This window comes from Trachurus japonicus, chromosome 2, assembly GCF_045865225.1.
Source record: "Trachurus japonicus isolate A0001 chromosome 2, Traja_1.0".
Taxonomy (NCBI): domain Eukaryota; kingdom Metazoa; phylum Chordata; class Actinopteri; order Carangiformes; family Carangidae; genus Trachurus; species Trachurus japonicus.
Genome location: NC_140908.1, coordinates 8,685,749 through 8,705,869, shown reverse-complemented (window position 1 = coordinate 8,705,869; position 20,121 = coordinate 8,685,749). Strand labels below are relative to the sequence as shown.

Here is a 20,121-nt window from a genome sequence, read left to right as displayed (position 1 = left end):
AAACACAGACATGTCTGCAAGAGGCTGTGTCTCAACTGGGCTTCAGGAAGTGTTTCCTTCTTCACCTGCACAATGAATTCAACACACTAGGATCTGATTATACATGAGATCACACTCAGGGTCATGTCATGTCGTCTTATGACACACAGGTCGACCACATATAAAACAATGCATAGAAAAACATCACCCTGGAGTATGACTTTGAAATTAAGTGTATGTGTGTTTAAAAAAAAGCACATATTTTGCTTCTGAAATAAGAATCAAACTATGTTTCTATGAAATATCTACAACTGGAGCACACGACATTCCAATGCAATCCTACACAGGCCATTAAAAACGTGGTCTTCGTGGTGGGATTGTATGGGATTGCATCACAGTAGGTGTGTCCGACCGATAAATACAAACCAGTAAAGTGCAAACACTTCCTGAAGCTCAGCTGTTCCTCCAATGGAAGACGGGCATCGACTGATGCTGTGGTAAGAACTGTGTTAGTTGTTGAATGGACCCCGGGGGGTGTCAGCGTGACAGGAAGTAAACCAACCCTCTGGCCTCATCTTTCTCTCTCTCACTCTGTCCAGTGGATGATGACCATGCAGTTTGGAAACTGTACAGGTTACTGAATGGACTCCATGGACCTCTGGATCATGAAAACTACTCTACATGAGAACTATGTAAACTTTAGAGTCATGTTTAAAAAACAGACAGTACACCAAAAAACTGGAGAGAATGGGGATTCAAGTGAGTGACAGCAGCATTATGATAGTGTTTCTGTTTTCACATGCTCTAAGGTCTGCCCCACAGGCAGAGACACACAGCAGCAGAGCTCGGTCACTGACATGAACTCCTAGCTTGTAATGTAAAGTAAAATGTTTGAATAAATCCTCCTTGGCATTAAAAAAGTTCTCCAGGAGTTGATTATCATCCCCACATCGCCGACAGAACTCTTCCTCTGTGTGTCCCTGATCCACCAGCATTACAAACAGACCGTAGAAAAACAGTTTTTTGTTAGATTATAAATACTAGAATAATAGAAATACGAGGGGCGCTTGATCTGGATGTGCCCCCTCCAGAGACTACCGCAGTGTCTGGAGTGGTGAAATCAAGCGCCCCTCAGCTATAGTTCAGTGATTTGAAAATGACTTTCAAACATTTACTGTATGTACACAGTCAAAGCACTGGGACAGCAAGCTAAAGTTAGTCTTTTTTGCTGGTGTTATTATTGTAGTATGGTGTAATTTGTCGTACTGTACTGAAGAAGCCAGACTCAGCAGCTTAGCTTCGTCCTTTTTCATATCTGAAGGAGAAAAACGTATTGATACTGCAGACGGCCCACGCAGCACGAGAGACTGAAGGCGATCATCAAGGCAAAAAAGAGTTTGTCTCTGAAAACACAGCTTGTAAGACACATGTAGAAGAAAAGCTCAGCTTATATGGAGCTAAAAATATACTCTCTCCGTGCTCTCTCACTACAACCATCACACTTCACAGGGGAATCTATCCTTTTGGGACCTTTTTTTGCTACTGACACAGTCGAACAACTGACAATTGCTACATACAGTTGTATTATTTTAGTTTTGGCTGTTATTTCTTTTAATTTGGAGGTAAAACCAAATGTGACACTATATCTTCTCTAAATAATCCACATCAGTAGTATTATATTGCTACTGTAGTGTACTTTAATACTGCAATACTTGTGCTGTTTCTGAATCAATTTACTGCACAGAAACCACATTTAAATAAAAATGTGTTAATTCCTCCAGATGTTTACAGTTTCATTTCTGTGTAGGACTTTTAAATCAATTGCACATGGTATTATATAAAAGAATGGAGACATAAATTAGTAGCAAATTAATATTTTTAAATCCCCGCAGTGCCAGTGTTCACTTTCATGTTGACTATGCAGAGCGCTCACCGTGCACAGAGGCTTAACGTTTTAAAATCACTGGAGTCCCAGCGCTGCAGATGCTGTGGTTAGCAAGCCATGTTTGAAGTGAATGTCGCCCAAATGACTTTCAAAAACCTGCAATCTGATTGCTGTCCAACTTTAGCTCCCTGTCCCATTACTTACATTTTTTTTGACAGAATTGGGTTGTTTTTTTTTTGTTTGTTTTTTTTGCCGTCAGAAAGAGAAGTACAGGGAGTACAGCTCCTCTTCTTTTGTAACGTATTCTTTGCTTTTTCCTGCCTCCATCCCCCTCGGGTCTGATGGCGTTGCAGCATTGGCCTCAGGAAGGCTGAGGAAGGGAGGGAAATTAAAAACATTAGAATAAAAACACACACAGACACACACAATATGGTGCATGTAGCTGGTTTGGCACCATCACAGCAGAAAGTAACAGTGAGAGTCTCTTGCATGCTGCCGTGCCAGTGTATTCAGGGAGATCCAGTGAGTGCTCGTAGCTGGGGTGATGCCGACTGTTCATGAGTCCATGCATGAGTCTTATACATTGGTTAAAGGGATAGTTCAACATTTTGGCAAATTGGTCAATTGCCATAATCCCTATAGTTTTAGGAGTAGGTTTGTTACCTTTAATTATCGGTGCAAGCTATTTTTAGAACGGCGGAGCAGAGCTGCTCAAAAACAACTTTGTCTCGTAACGTTCTGTTATTATCTCATAGCGTAGTGAATGTGCAGGTCACAACTTGTCCATGACAGCATTTTGAGTTGTTGGATTGTGTATTTGATGAGTTTGATGAGGGAAACCAAGAAATCCCATGAGCCTCCGTAGCATAGCTGAGCTGCTCGCGGCTCTGCTCCGCCGTTCTAAAAACAGCTTGCACCAACAATTAAAGGTAACGAACCTACTCCTAAAACTATAGGGATTATGGCAATGGGCCAATTTGCCAAAATGTTGAACTATCCCTTTAAGTGAAGGTTCTACGTTTTCATTACATTCAAACAGCATAAGGAGGAGGAGCTCCACCTGTGGTACAGCTGCCCCAGTTCAGCCTAAAAAGCACAAGTGAACGTCCGTCCACCCATTTCATTTCATACACCCACTTCCCTGTGTAGAGTCACATGGTGGTGCAGACTATACTGTACCTCCACCATGGCTGACACACACACAGACAACCATGGGGGGCCGGGGGAGGAGCATGCAGACGTCCCACGGACCCCAGCAGAGGGATACACCCACACCCAGCCATGGCTGCAAAATGATAAACACATTTTCTTGCTGAGCATCACAAACAGCATCAAACTGCTGAATCAGAGACAGAGATGATCTGCACATGACGGCCTCCTTAATGCATCAATAATTGAAACCCAGGTGATTCATGCTGCGAGGCAGCAGCGCCAACAACTGAGTCCTCACGCTGCATCACATAAACTTAATACCTAACACTGAACAGTATTTTTCCCCAAAGGTCAAGAATAAAGTGTCTTTTCTACTTTCTAAACTCGGCATGACATCTGTGTGAAACCGTATGAGAATCACACGGTGGGATCTTTCCAAGAAATGTTGTTTTGTTTGACGTCTTAGATGTGGCTTCATTTGCTTGTTTGGCCACATCAGGGCTGCTAAAGCACTGACTCATATTTTCCTTTGGATAAATAAGGACTTATTTTGCATATGCACAATTTTTGGTGTGTTGGACTTTAAAGATGTGAGCGAGGCATTTTTCAGTTGTGCAGAGGAGACTGAGTCACAGATGTGAAATCTGTTATCTGGCCTATATTTAAACACATCTTCAACATTTCTCTGTGAAAATAAATTTAACAATGAAGATGCAAAGCTTTTTTTTTTACACATCAAAGACTGTTTGCAGGTCTCAGAGAGAACTATTGCCTTCAGTTTGTGGAAAGGCTGCGGCAAGATCAGTTGATACAGACACACTTTAATAAACTGACTACAGTTTTAATATTAGATGCAGCTCTGCTCAATTCAAAATATTACTTAGTACTGTTTTGTTTCAGGTGTTTTTCAGTTTATGCCCTGCAGCAGCAGCAGCAGCAGCAGCAGCAGCAGTATTATTATCTAACCAGCGATTGTGGCAAAAAGCCCCACATCTCTGGCACTCTGTCCACTGCCTCTTTGCTGCAAGAACAAAAGCACAACAGCGTCATCTTTCAAGTTTCACATGTTGCTGCAACTCTTTCAAGTCACTCATTCTGTTCCTGGCTTGACTCAGTTTGAGGCTCCCGTTGAGACTGATTTGTAAGGGCAAAGTTTCAGAGTTGGTTTCGTTTCATGAGCTGCAGAGAGCAGACAGGGGACGTCAGTGAAGATTTGCAGTGTATTTCAAAGAAGATCCTGCCTGTGATTGCTCCGTGCTACGAAATGCAAAAATGAGATGTTAAAGCATAATGGATCAAAAGGGGATTATATCTTCATTATTTTTCTACACTGACCCTGAACTAATGGAGCACTGCAGCGTTCTGTGAAATGAATAGATCAATTTGGTGCTCCGCACTGATTCAGGCTTAAATTAAAATCCCACGAACAAAATTAGGGCCTTTAAAGAGTTTAGTTTTGTTTCACACTTTATTACTGACTAAAATCAAAACTAAAACTGCTACTTTCAGATCCCAAATCATACTTTTACTTTTATACAATTTTCATGAAAACATTTATGCTATTTACTGTATAGTTGGTGTTTGCAAATCAGTTTTCATTGCTAGTCTGTCCGCCTTTTCTTATACAGGACTTAAACTGCTTTTATGAACACAGGGGAGTCAGAGGAAATGATGCAGCGTAATCCTGGGTTATTGTACCGTCTGACAGGTCACAGATTCTCATGCTGGGACGAGAGAAGGCTGATAATTCACTGAATTTGTTATAAGGACATTGTCAGTTTGTTTGGCTGCACTGTAAACCCATAGACCAGCTGCTCCTCTCTTCTATTTCTGACATAATACGTGCTCAGGGAGTGTTTGCTGCCCCCTGAATTCTGGGATGTGTGGCATTACACAGCACTTTGTTAACAAATTACCGGAAAAACTAGATTCCTTCATACAAATGAACTAAATTTCAGAATAATGGTGACTGGTGTTTTGATGCATTTAGAGCTACTACTATATTAAAGGGATAGTTCAACATTTTGGCATATTGGCCCATTGCCATAATTAGTTTTAGGAGTAGGTTCGTTACCTTTAATTGTCGGTGCAAGATATTTTTAGAACGGCGGAGCAGAGCCGCGAGCTGCTCAGAGCTACGCTACGGAGGCTCATGGGATTTCTTGGTTTCCCTCATCAAACTCATCAAATACACAATCCAACAACTCCAAAACGCTCTGGTGGACAAGTTGTGACCTGCACATTCACCACGCTATGAGATAATAACAGAATGTTATGAAACAGAGTTGTTTTAGAGGTAAATTCATGCAAAACCACTGATGCGCATTCCTGTAGGGAGCAGTTTTTCAGCAAGAAGTCTCTGCATTTACCTCTAAAACAACTCTGTCTTGATGAGGGAAACCAAGAAATCCCATGAGCCTCCGTAGTGTAGCTCTGAGCAGCTCACGGCTCTGCTCCGCCGTTCTAAAAATAGCTTGCACTGACAATTAAAGGTAACGAACCTACTGCTACTGTATGACTATAGGGATTATGGCAGTGGGCCAATTTGCCAACATGTTGAACTATCTCTTTAAAGTCTACTAATGTCTGTCTGTGCAAACTAAGGGGTGAGGGGAGTGACACAGGCAGTGGGGGCAGCAAACATCATGTTACTCACTCCCTGAATTACAGTAGGTGAAGTGAAAGTGAACTGAGGGCAGCAGTGGAAGCAAGTCACATGACTGTAGTTCTCACCTCCTAAAGCTTTGCAGGCCCTGATGCTGCACCAGGGCTTCCTGAGGATGAGGGGCATGAGGAAGAGCAAGGCTTGGCATGGGATGATGTGGAGGATGAGGAGAAGAAGGAGGAGGAGGAAGAGGAGGAGGAGGATGCTGAGAAAAAGGAGAAGGAGGAAGAGAGCTGAACAGTGGCAGGGCTTTCCTAAGACGGGGGAGGGGCCGTTGGAGAAGGGGGGGGAGAGGAGGTGCAAAGCTCCCTCCTGATCCTACCTCCTCCACCTCCTGTCCCTCCTCCTCCTGTCCTTCATGACTCATGGTGGGAGGGCTGACGAATCGGAGCGCTGCCTGGCTAGGGAAGCTGGCGAAGCGGTGATCTGATTGGCTGCCTGTTTTTAACTACAGACACACAGAGAGGCAGGTTGTGGGAGGGGATTCCTGATTTCAGGGATGCATTTAGTTTCTACCAAATGCTCTCTACTAATAAATCAGTGGTTTCCGTTAGTACAGACAGTTAGAAGTGACATGAGGTTGATGGAAGCCATAACAATGGAGTTTGAGAATAAATCGTCTTAGCTGCAGTCAGCAGGAATAAAAACTCCCGTCCAGGACTGAGAGTGATTCTCATTATTCTGATAGGATCTATCGTCACTGTCTGCCACCGTGGGTTTCTCAAAACTATCACTGAGAGCCACTAAAGTCAGACTTTTTTCTAATCCTGCACATTGGAGCTTAGAGGTGTAAATGAGGGAATCAAGGACTCTTATCTAATTTAGTTATCTAATATGAAGAACCTGCAGAGAGCAGCACAGGCATGAAGTGGAGGAGGAGGAGGAAGAGGAGGAGGAGGAGGAGGAGGAGGGGGAAGACTGATGTTATGATGCTCAAATCAAGCGTTTTTGTTTCTGAGCGGCTCCAGGGATGAGCGGTGTGTTTACATGTAAGAAGAAAGCTGATGAGCAGCTTTGTCTTAATGAAGCACTTGGTGTGAGACAGTGTTTCATGTTCACACACACACACACACACACACACACGTGGCAGATGTTCAGGATGAACAGGGTGATCTTTGTGTTTGTGAGCGCTCAGACAAACGGCTCAATCAAAGTAAGAATCATTAAAAATTAATACAAGATTAAACTTGATAAACAGCAGAAAATATGAAATAAAATCAAGCTCAAGGATACAGATATACTCCTCTTTAACAGGGATCACAAGTGTGTTGCTGTTAAACTCCAGTTCATGCATCATGGACGACAAGTGTTGTGTTTTCAAAAATAAAACACTGAGTCACACTAGGGTGAGCTGTATCCATGACAGGAGCACAGTTCACCTGTCTGGAGGGTTGTCGGACAAGAACGGGGGAGGGAGGGAAGGGGAGGGGAGGGGGCTGATGATGTCACAGACACTGACAGGGTCATCCACATCCACATCCACAGCCTTTCAGTCAGGAGTAATGATGCTGCCGCTCACCTTGATCAGAGGGTTGATGACACCGACATTGGCACTGGAGGTGAAGACCTTGTTGAAGCCTGTCTCTCTGTTGACCAGCTCCAACTGGTAAAACTTCTTGTCATCCTATTAAAAAAAGAAAGAAAAAGAAAACGTATTACTCCCCCCTCCCTCTGCAAGGAAGAATCCTGACACATTGTGGTGAAGATGACACTCAAACCATGTTTCCATCCACACATATTGAATTAAAAATGCCTTATGGAAACTGAAATTAACCAGTGAAATTCCATTAAATATCATAAATATCGATAAAAAGTTAATACGGTCGATCTCATTGGATTTTCTCTTGATTGATACAAAGTTACTGCGACAAATGCTGATAGAAACAGTTCTTTGCTGATAAATGTAAGTTGCAATCGTGTTTTATGTCAATTCAATGCTGTTCAAAGTAGTAAACAAAGGAGGAGTAAACAAAGAAATATGTGAGTGTACAGGACAGACTGGCTTCACCTTAAATTGCGAGAAAACTATTTGACACACCAATATGATCGCAAAACAGCACATGAGGTCACTACGCACGGCTTTTTATTCGATTAAAGGACTCAGATGGAAACGATTTTATGGATATTTAGATGATTTGATTGGCAGGTGGATGGAAACATGGTTCCACTCCGTCTACTCACCACCAGCTTCTTCACCAGAGCTTCTCTCTCCGTCACCATCTCTCTGAGCTCGGCTATGATGTGCAGGTCCTCTGGTCGACTCTCTCTGTTCCGTAACTTCTCCTCTGTTCCCTCCAACCTGCAGACATGACAGGACACAGGCTGTGGTACATGGACGACGTGTACAAAGTGTATAACAGAGGAGAAGCATTTCATCTTTCGGGGGCCTCACAGTATTTGCAGAGCGGTGATCTTGTCTTTGAGGACCTCCTGGGCCTTGTTGAAGTCAGCCAACATGATCTGTGCCTCTCTGTGATGGATGGCATTCATCTCCCCCATATCCCTCTCGTGTCTCTTTGTCAGGTCTTGTTCATGGGCCCTGTGGGAGACACAGACAAGACTCAACCATGAGTCAAACATAAATGCACTCTTCCCTCCTGAGCGTCGTAGAGTGTACACACATTCACACTTATGGCATTTGCCACCGGGGATTTCTTTTTTTCCTGCACAAGTGTCTCATCATGGATATTCCTCATGAACACATTTAATTTCTCTGGTACTAAATTATAGAGGGTGACGTGGAGATGTGCAGCTGCAGGCAAAACTCTGCTGGTGCAGGAGATGTGGCGTCTGTTATCCATGACAACTGTGTAAATACTAATGCCCTAATTTATCTAAGTGACAGAATCACGTTCTTTACAGCAAACAATACTAGTCTTTGCTGACAGTTACAAAGAGCTAAAAGGGTAAACAGCACAAACAACACATGCTTTATCACATATGTTATCGTTTCCCACTCATTTCATATTTTTCAGAGGGCTGATCAGAAACCAGCTGCGTAGGTTTCGAAGCACCAACGTTTCCCAGGATGCTGCTTTAAATCAGAAGCTGTTGAGATGGTTATTCCCATCTGACATCAGGGCCGGATTAGTTCTCTGCAAACTGGGTCAGTTAGTGTTGAGTCACAGTTTACTTCTGCCCCCTCGGTGATAATAATAACATCAATGGGAGGGTTTGAAATGTGACATGTAACAGGTTTAACAGAGAAGTGCAGGAGCATGGACCTGATCTGATGGTTGGCTTCGCTGCGGACCCGCAGCACCTCTTTGCCCTTGATCTCCAGCTCTCTGGTCAGAGTGTCGATGGTCTCGTTCAGCGAGTGGATCTCGTGGTCCAGATCGGTGATGCGGTTGCTACGGGAACACACCTCTGTCTCCAGGTCTGAGATGCGGACCAGGAGCTCTTGTTCCTGGGAAATATGAAGGTATAGTGTGCAGTTTTTAGATCAGTGGTTGGTTAGTTAGATGGGGTCCTTGAGAGGGTTCAAGGGGGTCCCCAACTTTTTCTTAAAATTTAACTACTTTTTTCCAGAAGTTTTTCTAGATTTTTCCAAATATTGGCCCTAATTTGACTAATCTGACTAAAAAAGTAGTCTCAGAACAAATATTTGTGTATTTCTGGTGTTTCTTTCAAAATGTTATCCAATGGGGGGTCTGTGGTCTAATTTGTGTCAGTTTAGGGGTCCTTGATGTAAAAAAGTTTGAGAAGCACTGAGTTAGATTAAAATTTCGGTAATATTTTACCCGTTACAATCTAAGTAATAAAAACGTGTGAAAACGTATCAGTCGCGGCCGCGGGGACTGTGTCCGCGTCTGATCAGGAGGTGGTACCTCCTGGGTCGCCTGAAAAGTCTAGTAATTGATACAAATATTTTTTAAACTAATTATTATTCTTTTTAAAATTATGATTAAAACACCACACGCAATCCTAAACAACTGTATTCTATACTTTCTCGAATTTAAATCGAGTTGCAGAATATACCTGTAGAAATATCTGAGCTGGTGCATCTTGATCGACGGGGTCGCCAGAAATTTGTGACCTCAAAAATGCGTCACGAGCCAGAAAAGGTTGGGAGCCACTGCTTTACAGTCATATTTCTGCTGTTATTTTGGCGAAAGTAACTCAAAAGTAATACAAAAGTAGTGTAACGCATTACAATTCAAAGACAGTAATATTGTAATGTAACTAATTACTTTCAAATGACAGTAACTAATAATATGTAATGTATTATATTCTGGATGTAACTTGCCCAACACAGGTAGAAGGTCACCTGCTTGTGGCTGTGCTCCATGGCATTCTCCAGATCCCGTTTGGTGACGTTGTTTTCTTTCATGTGAATCTGCTTCAGATGCTCTATGGCCGTAGCGTGGAGGTGGTTCAGCTCTGCACGGAGAGAAGCTGCCGGACGCAAACACACCAGAGTTAAAGGGAGGAAACAACATGAGATAAAAACCCAGAGCTAAACAAACAAACAACTGTGTGGAGGTGTTATCACAGAGGGCAGACCATTACTGATTCACCATACACCTTCACTCTTTGCTTCGCTGCTTATCACAAGTCCCTTTTAAACTTCTTAAATGTGAGATATTTAATCTGCAGCCCTCTCTTCTGTGATGTGAATCTGACAGAAACCTGATCTGTCATATTTTTCTGTGGAATTAAATCCAAGAAACCTGTTTTCTTTTTTTCTTTTTTTGTTTAAGTTGACACCAACATTATAGCCTACTTATTTAATCCTATTACCAAACACATTTGCTCAAGGACATTTTAACACTTCAGCCCCTGAATACGACGGCTGTTCGACTGTAAAATCATCCTCAGCGCTGGAGGCCACGTAATCACATTGGGTAGAAACATCTTCGCTAAGTGTTGATAAAAATCATTTCTGTAATTTAAGAGGTTGTTATTGTGGATGGAAACCTGATCGATACGGCTCCAAACAGAGGCGACTCACCCAGCTTCGCTTTCCCCTCGTCCTCCAGTTCGAATCTCAGCGTCTGCAGCTCCTGGTCCGACTGCTGTCTCAGGATGTCCAGCGTCCTCCTGTGGGCCTCCTTCAGAGCGTGGACCTCCTCCCTCTGCTCCTGCTTCAGACGCTCCTCCAGGGCCTGCAGACAGAGGAGACAGTCACAGAGATGATGTCATGCTTTTCTACATGGCAGCTGTTCACAGTAAAAAAAAACACAATGTTTAGACCATAAAGTCGACATTAGGCCATAACCAGGCTGAGCTCATTTTCAATATCATTTAACAAGGAAATGGATAAAATTAAAGTAGATGAACCAAATGAAAGCCAAACATGTCCTGACTGATTTAACTGCATATGAATCTTTCACCTCCAGTTAAGTCTGCAGCAGGAATATTGGCCATAAAATTAAAACTCACAATATTAAAACAACTCAAATGCTTTGTAACTCTGTGTACTGTGCTGGTGGTTTTATCAGAGGCACACAGCTACTGTAATACTGTGGCTTCATACTTGTCCTGATGACTGCAGGGAACGACTCCAGGATAATGTTGTTCAGTGTAGAGCAAATCATTTTACCTTCTCATACTGAGGAGATTGTCTCTTTTAAATGACCAAATACTAAAATAATGAAACTCACACCACAAGCAAATAGCACATAAACATCAAGGATGAGGATTCTTAAGGTTGTTTGCTTTTTTTTTTTTTTGGGGGGGGGGGGGAAGAAAAAAAAGACAGAGAAATGGGGTAGAAGAAAGAAATAAAAAAGAAAGAAAAGAGGCAGAGAGGGGGATGATAGATAGAAAGTGGTAGATAGATAGAGATAGAGGGGGGTAGAAAGAAAGAAGTAAAAAGCCAGAGAGAGAAAGAAAGAAAGAAAAGAGAGAGGGGTAGAAATAAAGAAAGAGAATGATAGATAGAAAGAGGTAGATAGAAAGAGATAGAGAGGGGTAGACAGAAAGGAAGAAGTAAAAAGACAGAAAGGGGGTATAAGAAAGAAAGCAAGGTTGTGTTTGCGTTTTTGCACATTTTCAGTGCACAAGCCATCAAATGTTCTTGCAAGAAACAGTAACGTCAGATAATATTACTGACAGAAACATGATGTTAAATCCCAAGATTAAGTATGTACACCTACGTGCATGGATTCCATGTGTGTGTGTGTGTGTGTGTGTGTGTGTGTGTGTTACCCTGATCTGGTGTTGTCTGGCCTCCTCCATGGTGCTGAGGGCGCAGCAGTGAGCCTCTTGTAACCGATGCTCTCTCCTCTGATGCTCCCTCTGCATCTCTGCCGACACAAACGGGAACATAAGCAACAAACGCTCCGATGCGCCAAAAGCAGATGTGTTCAACAACAACAACACTGACTAGATGATAATCTGTTGTTCACACGCTGCAGAACCCAGCGTGAAGAGACACGAGGAGTTGACGGCTGGAACTTCACGCAAGTGGAGGGATTTTAGTTTTCAACCGACCCGCTCTCTGCTCCGTTGTGTTTTCTTGCATCACGTTGTTCAACAATGATGTGTCTGTGCGGGAAACTGTGATCTGAGCTCATGCTGTGTGCACATCCATCATCACAGTCCACACAACAGCACAGCGCTCTAATAGGAGTTCTGGGGGTTTCTGGCCCATTAACACCACCGACTCCGGCTCCAACACCTCGCCATGGCGGCTCCCCCCTCTCTCCCTGCAAATCACCGTGACTGAAAACAACCACGTCTTGTTTTATAGGCGCAACGACACCCAACTCACATTGTATTTCTGGTGGGTGCTGTACAGTCAAATCCCACCTAGATGGATGCTTATAATGTGAAGCAGCAGCAGCAGCAGGGAATGCATGTGAGAATACTCATTACATACAGCATGGAAAATAAGTATTGAAGCGTCAATATACTTGCATGGTGAGCAGCATAGAGGCCATGGTGGACTGTATCTGCTGATTCCAGATCTGTCTAAAGCTCTCTGTCAGTGGTCATTGGCTCTTGGACGACTCTTCTTGGTTTTCTTTTGACTTTTGAGCACCTGGTCATGGTCGTTTTATGGTAAAATGTTCTTTTTAGCTCCAGATTATCGGCACTAACAGGTAAAACGGTGCATTCAGACACGTCTGTAACCGATGCCATCATGATGTTCTGCAAAATAAGTTTCTGAAGGTCTGGAGAAGCTCTTTGCTTTTCCCCATTATGAAACACCTCTTGTGTGACACCTTGGTGATGAGAAACCTTTTTACAGGCGTCGTTGGACTAAACCAGCTGATATTACTTTCTAAATACTGACAGACTCCAGCTGCTTCTTTACCTTTTTCCACCTCCTCCTTTTCTTATTCCCTGTGTCACTTCACTTTATTACACATTACTTAATTTATGGACATAAATGTTTGGATTTGGGTTGTTGCCAATATCTGGTGAAAATTTCATGTCAAAAGCTTGATTAGAAATAGATTTTCTGAGAAAAATGTAGAAACCCAATGAATATACTGTAAGATAAAAGGTGAGGTTACCTTTGAGCTGTTGGCTCAGCAGCTCTCTCTCCTGGTTGAACTGAGACTGCAGCTGCTGGAGAGCCGACTGCGACTGAGACAGCTGCAGCTCCAGGGACTGTTTCAACAGAGAGATCTGGATGGAGAGAGAGAGAGAGAGAGGGGGAGGGAAAGATGATAATTACTGGTGTTCACATTGAAGGGAGAATCAACAACCCAACAGGCTTGTTTCAGACTGATGGGTAGATAATGAAGGGGAGATGTGGACAGGTCAGTGTGGCTGCGCCCGACATATAAAAACAGTAATTACACACAGGGCTGCAGTGATGACATGATACAGCTTCAAGTGGTTTTCTATCTCTGACTGCAGGGAAATCACATCTCATTCCTTCTTTTGCTCAAACGCCCTCGGCCGTTTTAAGGAATATCTATCTCCAGGAAACTGTCTCTCATTTATTTAATACTTTATATTTCTTCCTGCGTCACACTCTCGTTCTTTTAATCCTCAGTTTCTCCTGCAGATTGTTTTGACTTTAGAGAGATAGACGAGATATCGACACGTGGACGTGAGCCAGACAACGGAGCTGGAGATTTCGCCGCTCGTCTCGATGAGCCGACAGCTTGTCAGGGCGACACGCCACACGGCGCGCCGAGCCAAATAACACCGAGCCAAGTAGCATAAGCCCCATCAAGAGTGCACAAAACAGTTTTGTTTTGAGGAGATATCGGAACTAACAGTGGCCTAAGTGGCTGTGAATGGCAGGACTCTCTCAGACAGGCGGCTCTGGTCTTCCACACGCCACTCTTCCTCAAGCTGCACTGGTTAAATCCCCTGCAGGATTTAGTGCTATAGGAGTACTACATTAGTGAGTGTAAGGTAAGATGGATTTAAAAAGAGAGGATGAGGAGCAGGGCTGGGATGAAGTCGTGGGGTTCAACACTGGATATGGATTTAAAAGACAGACAGTGACCTGTAGAAGAGTTCACCTGCCTTCCTGACAAACTGCAGTGCATACAGTATGTCTAACCCCCTAAAGCCTTAATTAAATACACACACATACAAACAGCAGCCAAGCAAGAACCTTACAATGAAAAAATCTTAATGAGAAATAATTCATTTTAGATAACAATGGCACCTCCACCCACACACAACAACAAGTCACTTCATAACCTGTGAATAAATCGTTTCCTGTCCACTTAAGCAGCACATGTAATTGCTATTCCCTGTCCGTCAAAGGACCGAGGCTGGAGCTCAGCTGATTTACTGAAAGACACAAAGAGATGAGTCTTGCTGAGACATACTGGGTTAATTTAGTCTATCATTTGAAAACAGATAGAGAAATACACCAATACAGTAGAGAAGTGTTGGGTGTTAATGTTAGAGGAGGAAAAATTCAGGATTTTTGATTGAGTTTTGCTGTGAACCATAAATTCTGCAAATTCCCATTTGGATTAATAAAGAACTCCATTTAAATTTATGGTGAAATCGCCTGTTATTTTTAAGTGTGTCATGTCGTATTCATGACCTGCAAGTTGAACCAGGAAACAGAGTGATTGCCGCTCTAATAAAATCCCCAACGTGGAAAAAATGGAACGACTACAACCGGAGGATATTTGAGAATTTGAAATCAAAGCGACGGAGCAGCTCGCTATCGACGGTTCACCTGCTGATGCTGCTCCGACAGCTGCTGGTCTCAACCACACAGCTTCATGTGTGAACAGCATCACTCACAATGTGAAGTGACGTGTGGGGAGTGTGAGTGAGTCCCTGCAGTGCTGCCGTATGTGGGTCAATACAGAGTAATATAGTATTACCTCTGTATTCAGTGGAGCCTGAGACACTCACACATGCACATACATGAAGGTTTATATTCAGTGTGCATAAAGGCTGACTGACATTTCCTTTTTATGGAAAAAAAAAGGATTATTTCTGACCCATCTCACTACACAATAGACATGAGAGGTTGTCGTCTGATCTGTGCATTGATTTTTCAGATTTAAATATTTGGTTTAGAAGAAAATAAGAATGTGTCATCATTAAGGCTCCAGGCAGATGGTAAATATTTGTGTTTGATGGAGGAGGGAAGGATGAATACTGATTATTTACTCAGTTTACTGGACAGTAAAATGTCAGAAAAAGTGAGATATTATTCTAGCAAGAAGGAAACGTCATAAATTGACTCATTTTGTTTTGGAAATCCATCGCTATTCAGCTCTACAATCATATAGAGCAAAGAGAAGCAGCAAATCATCAGATTGGGGACACAACCACAGAACACTTGGCACACACACACACACACTCACACAAGCAGAAACAATTTAGAGCTCTTTGTCTTCACGTAGCTTAAGAAAAAAAACAGCCAAGAAAAATGAGCACAATTCACCAAAGCCCTTTGATGAGACGAACACACACTTGCACACACACAGAGATTGCAAAGGCACACATACATATACATATGCACACAGGGTGTAAGCTCCTTAGGTATCTGTTCTGTGACATTGTTTGATGTTTATTTTGAATTTTTTTAGCAACTATTTCAGGGCAGCTGTAGTTCCACGCATTTTAAATTAAAGATACTGAGTGTGTCTTCAGTTCAGCTTCACTTTTGGGAGGATTTGCTGATTGTCTTTGTTTAAGAAGACAGACGATCGATCAGTTAATTGAAAACATAACATTAATTCATTGACATCCAACCCTCAGACTTGAAAATACCTGTTTCCCTACATTCGACAGTAGCAGAGTTGTAGAAATAAAATGGGGGATTTGGCTAAAAGTGATGATATTTCTCTGATGTGAAAACATGTAAAACAAGCGAAATAAAAAATTCCTACAAAGTGGTACTCCTCATTTAGCAACGTAGCATCTCGTCGTGAGCTGCTTTTGTCACGGTTCGGTTTAGGGGGCGTTGGAAAAAAGGCTGCCAACCCCGGCGTCGGAGGTTTCCCGAGCCAGCTTGTCAGAGAATATTTATCAGGGGCCACCGGCGTCTTGGCAAAATCAGGATGAACCTCTTTTCAGCTGTGACTCAGCTGAGCTCTGAAATACCCACAGGCAACACGCTCAGCGCGGTCACCTACGTGATAAGTCGTCTGAACTCAACCGGTTCTCACTGTCGCTGCTCTGCTTCGATTCTGACCCTTCTGCTGATTTCCATTTTTATTCCTATAAGAAAGATTCGTCACTAACCCTTGCTACAAGAAGAAGAACCACCCCGTCTTCACTGTGTTTGTGTGCATATGCAGCACTCGGATCACAGAGGTGAGAGACATAGCTTTAGGGAAAACTTATTATTACAGAGGGAAGCTGGTGTTTTTATTCTCAGATCAGTCCTATGTTTCTTTTTTCAGGCTCTTTTTACTTTGTGTGAGCATGACATGAATCCTAAAGCTGCTTTAAAATCAAGTGGTCAATCAGGGTGATTCCAAGAGTGGAGTCTCAGAATAAGATTAAAAATGTCCAACACATCCATCTTTTTTTTTTTTTGGAAGAGAGAGAAATGAAACCCAGAAAAAACCATCCATAAACAAAATCTATCTGTCCTTGTACAGACAGATACCGGAGGTGCAAGTGACAGACTGTGGACCTGTCAGTGGCAGGTTCGTGTGGTGTGAGTGAATTAGTGATCGCAGCAGGCTGTGCTGGTTGCATCATGATGTGCATGGCTGCAGAAGCTTCTGGGTTTAGTGTGTTGAGTCCAGGATGAGGGGAGGAAATGAGCAGCAGACTATCTACAGTTCATGTGGTGGAGCCCAGAACGCTATCCAGAGACTGATCAATGTTCCCTGTTATCTTAGCGCCAGCCCTGCTGTTTAACGCTGGCACTGCTCGGTCACTAAAGCTCCCCAATCTTCTTTCTGTTTTCTCTGTAACAGACCGTTTATCCTCCTTGGCAGTTTGTGTTTGGGATTGTTCGTCGGTTTATTCAATAGTTTCGCTGAAGAGGGTAAAAAAAAAAGCTCTGTCACCATCAGGACAAAGGGTTCCTTCAAAGTTCAGCACAACCAACTTGAGATTTATGGGTCAAGTTAACAAAAGCTGAACTCCAGTGCAAAAAGAGTTGTAAGGCGTGAAGATGTAAATCTGAGAGAGCTGGACATTGTAAGTATTAATTCTGCCTTTAAAGCTCTGATTGGCTTTGTTGATTTAGCTCTGGAGCCAGGACAAAAAAGTAATTGGATCAAATAAGACAACTCTGCAGACTTTTAATCTTTCTGAAGATGTTTCTATGATTTCTCTGCTGTTCGAAAGAATTAAAAGGCAAAAAATATGTCAAAATAAATAAATGTGTTGCTTCCTAAACCAATACTAATCCAGCTGTGGATGTGCATCATCTGTGCGGGTCAGTGTTCACCTGTTCCAGCAGGTCCTCCACCTTCCTCTGCCAGCCCTCTCTTGCCGCCATCATCTCCAGTTCTTTCTGCTGGGAGACCTGAGTCATCGCCGACTGTTTGTCCGCCTCGTACTCCTCGGTCAACTCCTCCTTCAGCAGACGCACTTCTTCCCTGCAGTGAGGAAGCAGAATTATTCTTCATTGTGTAATCATGTTTAATTAATAGTCCTGCTAAAGGATATCTGCATATACTGTACGCCTCTATGAACTGTTCTTTCCCTGTTTGTTCTCAATAATATCCATGAGCGCTTTGGCAAAACAAGTCGACTTGTCACGCTAATAACAAGTGTGACTGTGAAGAGGAGGGGGCGAGTGATGACAGAGATGAATGAGGAAATAAATGGAAAGAGCAAAACATGGGAAAGTGAGACTGACAGGCAAACAGAGGAAGGAGCTTTATTCTGTTACCGCAGAGCATCTCTCCATTTCTGATCCAAGTCGTCTGCCATCTTGTCCATCTTCTGCTTCTCCTCTGTCCGGATGGACATCACTCTGGCGTCATGCTGCTGTTTTTCGGTCTCAATCTCCTCCTGCAAACACAAACAGGTGCACACATTTGTTTTTTGCTGAGACTTTTGGACTTTTCTTTCCACCTTTAAAGCTTCAGGATGCGTTATCAACTCACATATTTCCTTTTATCATCTTAAACATTTAAATTGAAATCTGTCTCATACTTTCAGACACTATTTAGGATAGAATAAAGGATTCAGAGAGCAAAGTGGGTTTTACTGTATGTACTTCAAATGAGTGCTCTAATCCCTGCTCACATAAATGACCTGTTATGTGAGAGAGAGAGTTAGTGACGGAGTCCTGAATCCTTCAGAATAACGACGCAAAGTAAGACCATCTTCTCAAATTGCTATCTCTGACCAGATAACGTCCGAGGGCCGGATGACTCACAATGCCCACCTCCAAATCTATTTATAATGCCACAGCTACGAGGGATTTGTAATGCGCCTGGTTACGAGGCAGAAACTTCACGGGGTCAGCTGTTTCCAGCTGCTGAAGAGGCTCCGGGGGTTTATCTGCCGAAGAGCTCATTAAAAGACACTTCAGGCTCTCGTGTTCATCTTTGAGGAGAAGCGCCTGAGCAATTGAACCCAGACCACACTGTGTACAAGTGATCTTCATTTTACTTTTTTTGTAAAGGTGAAATTGAGTTTGAGGTTCTCTTAAATTCCTCTTCTGCTATCAAAATTGCAAATCTCAAACTGTAAAGGGAAGACGATCCCCGGCCTCCGAGTCTCTATTGTGTCTTCATTGTGTACAGCTGCTGTTCACAGGTGGTCGGAGGCTTTTGGATATTTATAGTGATAGAGATGCATCAGTTTGCCAAGATCGGGCCGAGCAGGGCTGGATTCCTCAGACAAACACGAGAGACAAAGAGGAAGACGCTCTGTTAGAGAGCTTCTTATTTCCAAGTTCTTTTGAGTCTTTGAGTCCTGAAAACAGGCGGCGATATTTCAGCTCAATATTCCAGTGAAAGGTTCATGTTTCAGATGAATTTAATCAGCTACTCGATGGTTCGCACCCGCCACACAATGCCTGGTCGAGATTCACAAGCATGGGGCTCTGGCTGTGAATACCAGATTCAATCCTGTGTAAGGCTTGGCTTTTTTTTTTGTAACAGTCCAAATCCCTTTCTTTTTATAGAGCCCAGGCTGGTGGGAAAGCAAAGAGCACCACTCAGCGATTCCATGTAATTATCACTCCTCATTCACTGTCTCACTGTCTCTCTTAAAACCCTTCTGTCTGTCCTTTCTTTTAGTTATTTCTTTATTTTTCATTTAAATAGTGAGTTTCCATCTGCCGTGACTTGTTCACTTATTAGTTTTTGAACATATTTTGTGAGTATTTTAACTATTTTGAAGCTGGAATTCACTCAGTTTCCAAAGAACACTTCAGAAAAGTACTGTATGAGAATTAATTAATGAATGCAGAGTCATTAACATTTTCATTATTCTTAGTATTAAGAGTACTTATAATAATAATATGAACACACATGCACACATGCACACACACATACACAACTTTCCTCACACGAGCAAGGCTCCTTTCAAACACAGGACCACTTCACCCATAATAGGCTCATCATCATTATCTCACAGCTGGCCTTCAGTGCTGCACTTATTTCTCACTCAACGCTCATTTCCTGCTTTCAAACTGTTCCTCCAACCCTCTCTCCATCCTCCCTCCCTCCCTCTCTTCATTTCCTCTTTGTTTTCCTCCATCCCCTCTGCCACCTCCAGTTAGTCACCCAGGACTGGATGGGAGTGGCGTGCTGATTGGCTGGTTGTTTCTCTGACTGTGTGATGGACACGCTTCCTGGCCGAACGTCACATTGACTGACGAGGCACCTGATTGGCTGCCGACTTAAAAAAAACATAATCATTCATTAAAGGGATAGTTCAACATTTTGGCAAATAGGCCCATTGCCATAATCCCTATAGTTTTAGGTGTAGGTTTGTTACCTTTAATTGTCGGTGCAAGATATTTTTAGAACGGCGGAGCAGAGCCGCAAGCTGCTCAGAGCTACGCTACGGAGGCTCATGGGATTTCTTGGTTTCCCTCATCAAACTCATCGAATACACAATCCAACAACTC

The 20,121-nt window shown here is 42.9% G+C and overlaps 1 protein-coding gene across 3 annotated transcripts in view; it reads right to left on the bottom strand.

Annotated features, from left to right (window-relative positions):
* Positions 1 to 2,089: 2,089 nt before the first annotated feature.
* Positions 2,090 to 20,121, bottom strand: part of fam184aa (family with sequence similarity 184 member Aa) — a 37,454-nt gene continuing 19,422 nt past the window's right edge. For 2 of the 3 annotated variants that reach the window (XM_085798944.1, XM_085798948.1), the window contains 12 exons: positions 17,926 to 18,047; positions 17,479 to 17,629; positions 13,148 to 13,262; positions 11,835 to 11,932; positions 10,636 to 10,789; positions 9,952 to 10,079; positions 8,906 to 9,090; positions 8,074 to 8,220; positions 7,863 to 7,980; positions 7,201 to 7,305; positions 5,750 to 6,129; positions 2,090 to 2,234 (listed from right to left, as the gene is read on the bottom strand). In XM_085798944.1, coding sequence (XP_085655070.1) covers positions 2,120 to 2,234; positions 5,750 to 6,129; positions 7,201 to 7,305; positions 7,863 to 7,980; positions 8,074 to 8,220; positions 8,906 to 9,090; positions 9,952 to 10,079; positions 10,636 to 10,789; positions 11,835 to 11,932; positions 13,148 to 13,262; positions 17,479 to 17,629; positions 17,926 to 18,047 — 1,818 coding nt within the window. In that variant the 3' untranslated portion in view covers positions 2,090 to 2,119. The remainder of the gene's footprint in view (positions 2,235 to 5,749; positions 6,130 to 7,200; positions 7,306 to 7,862; positions 7,981 to 8,073; positions 8,221 to 8,905; positions 9,091 to 9,951; positions 10,080 to 10,635; positions 10,790 to 11,834; positions 11,933 to 13,147; positions 13,263 to 17,478; positions 17,630 to 17,925; positions 18,048 to 20,121) is intronic. The other variant, XM_085798954.1, reaches the window with a different exon arrangement.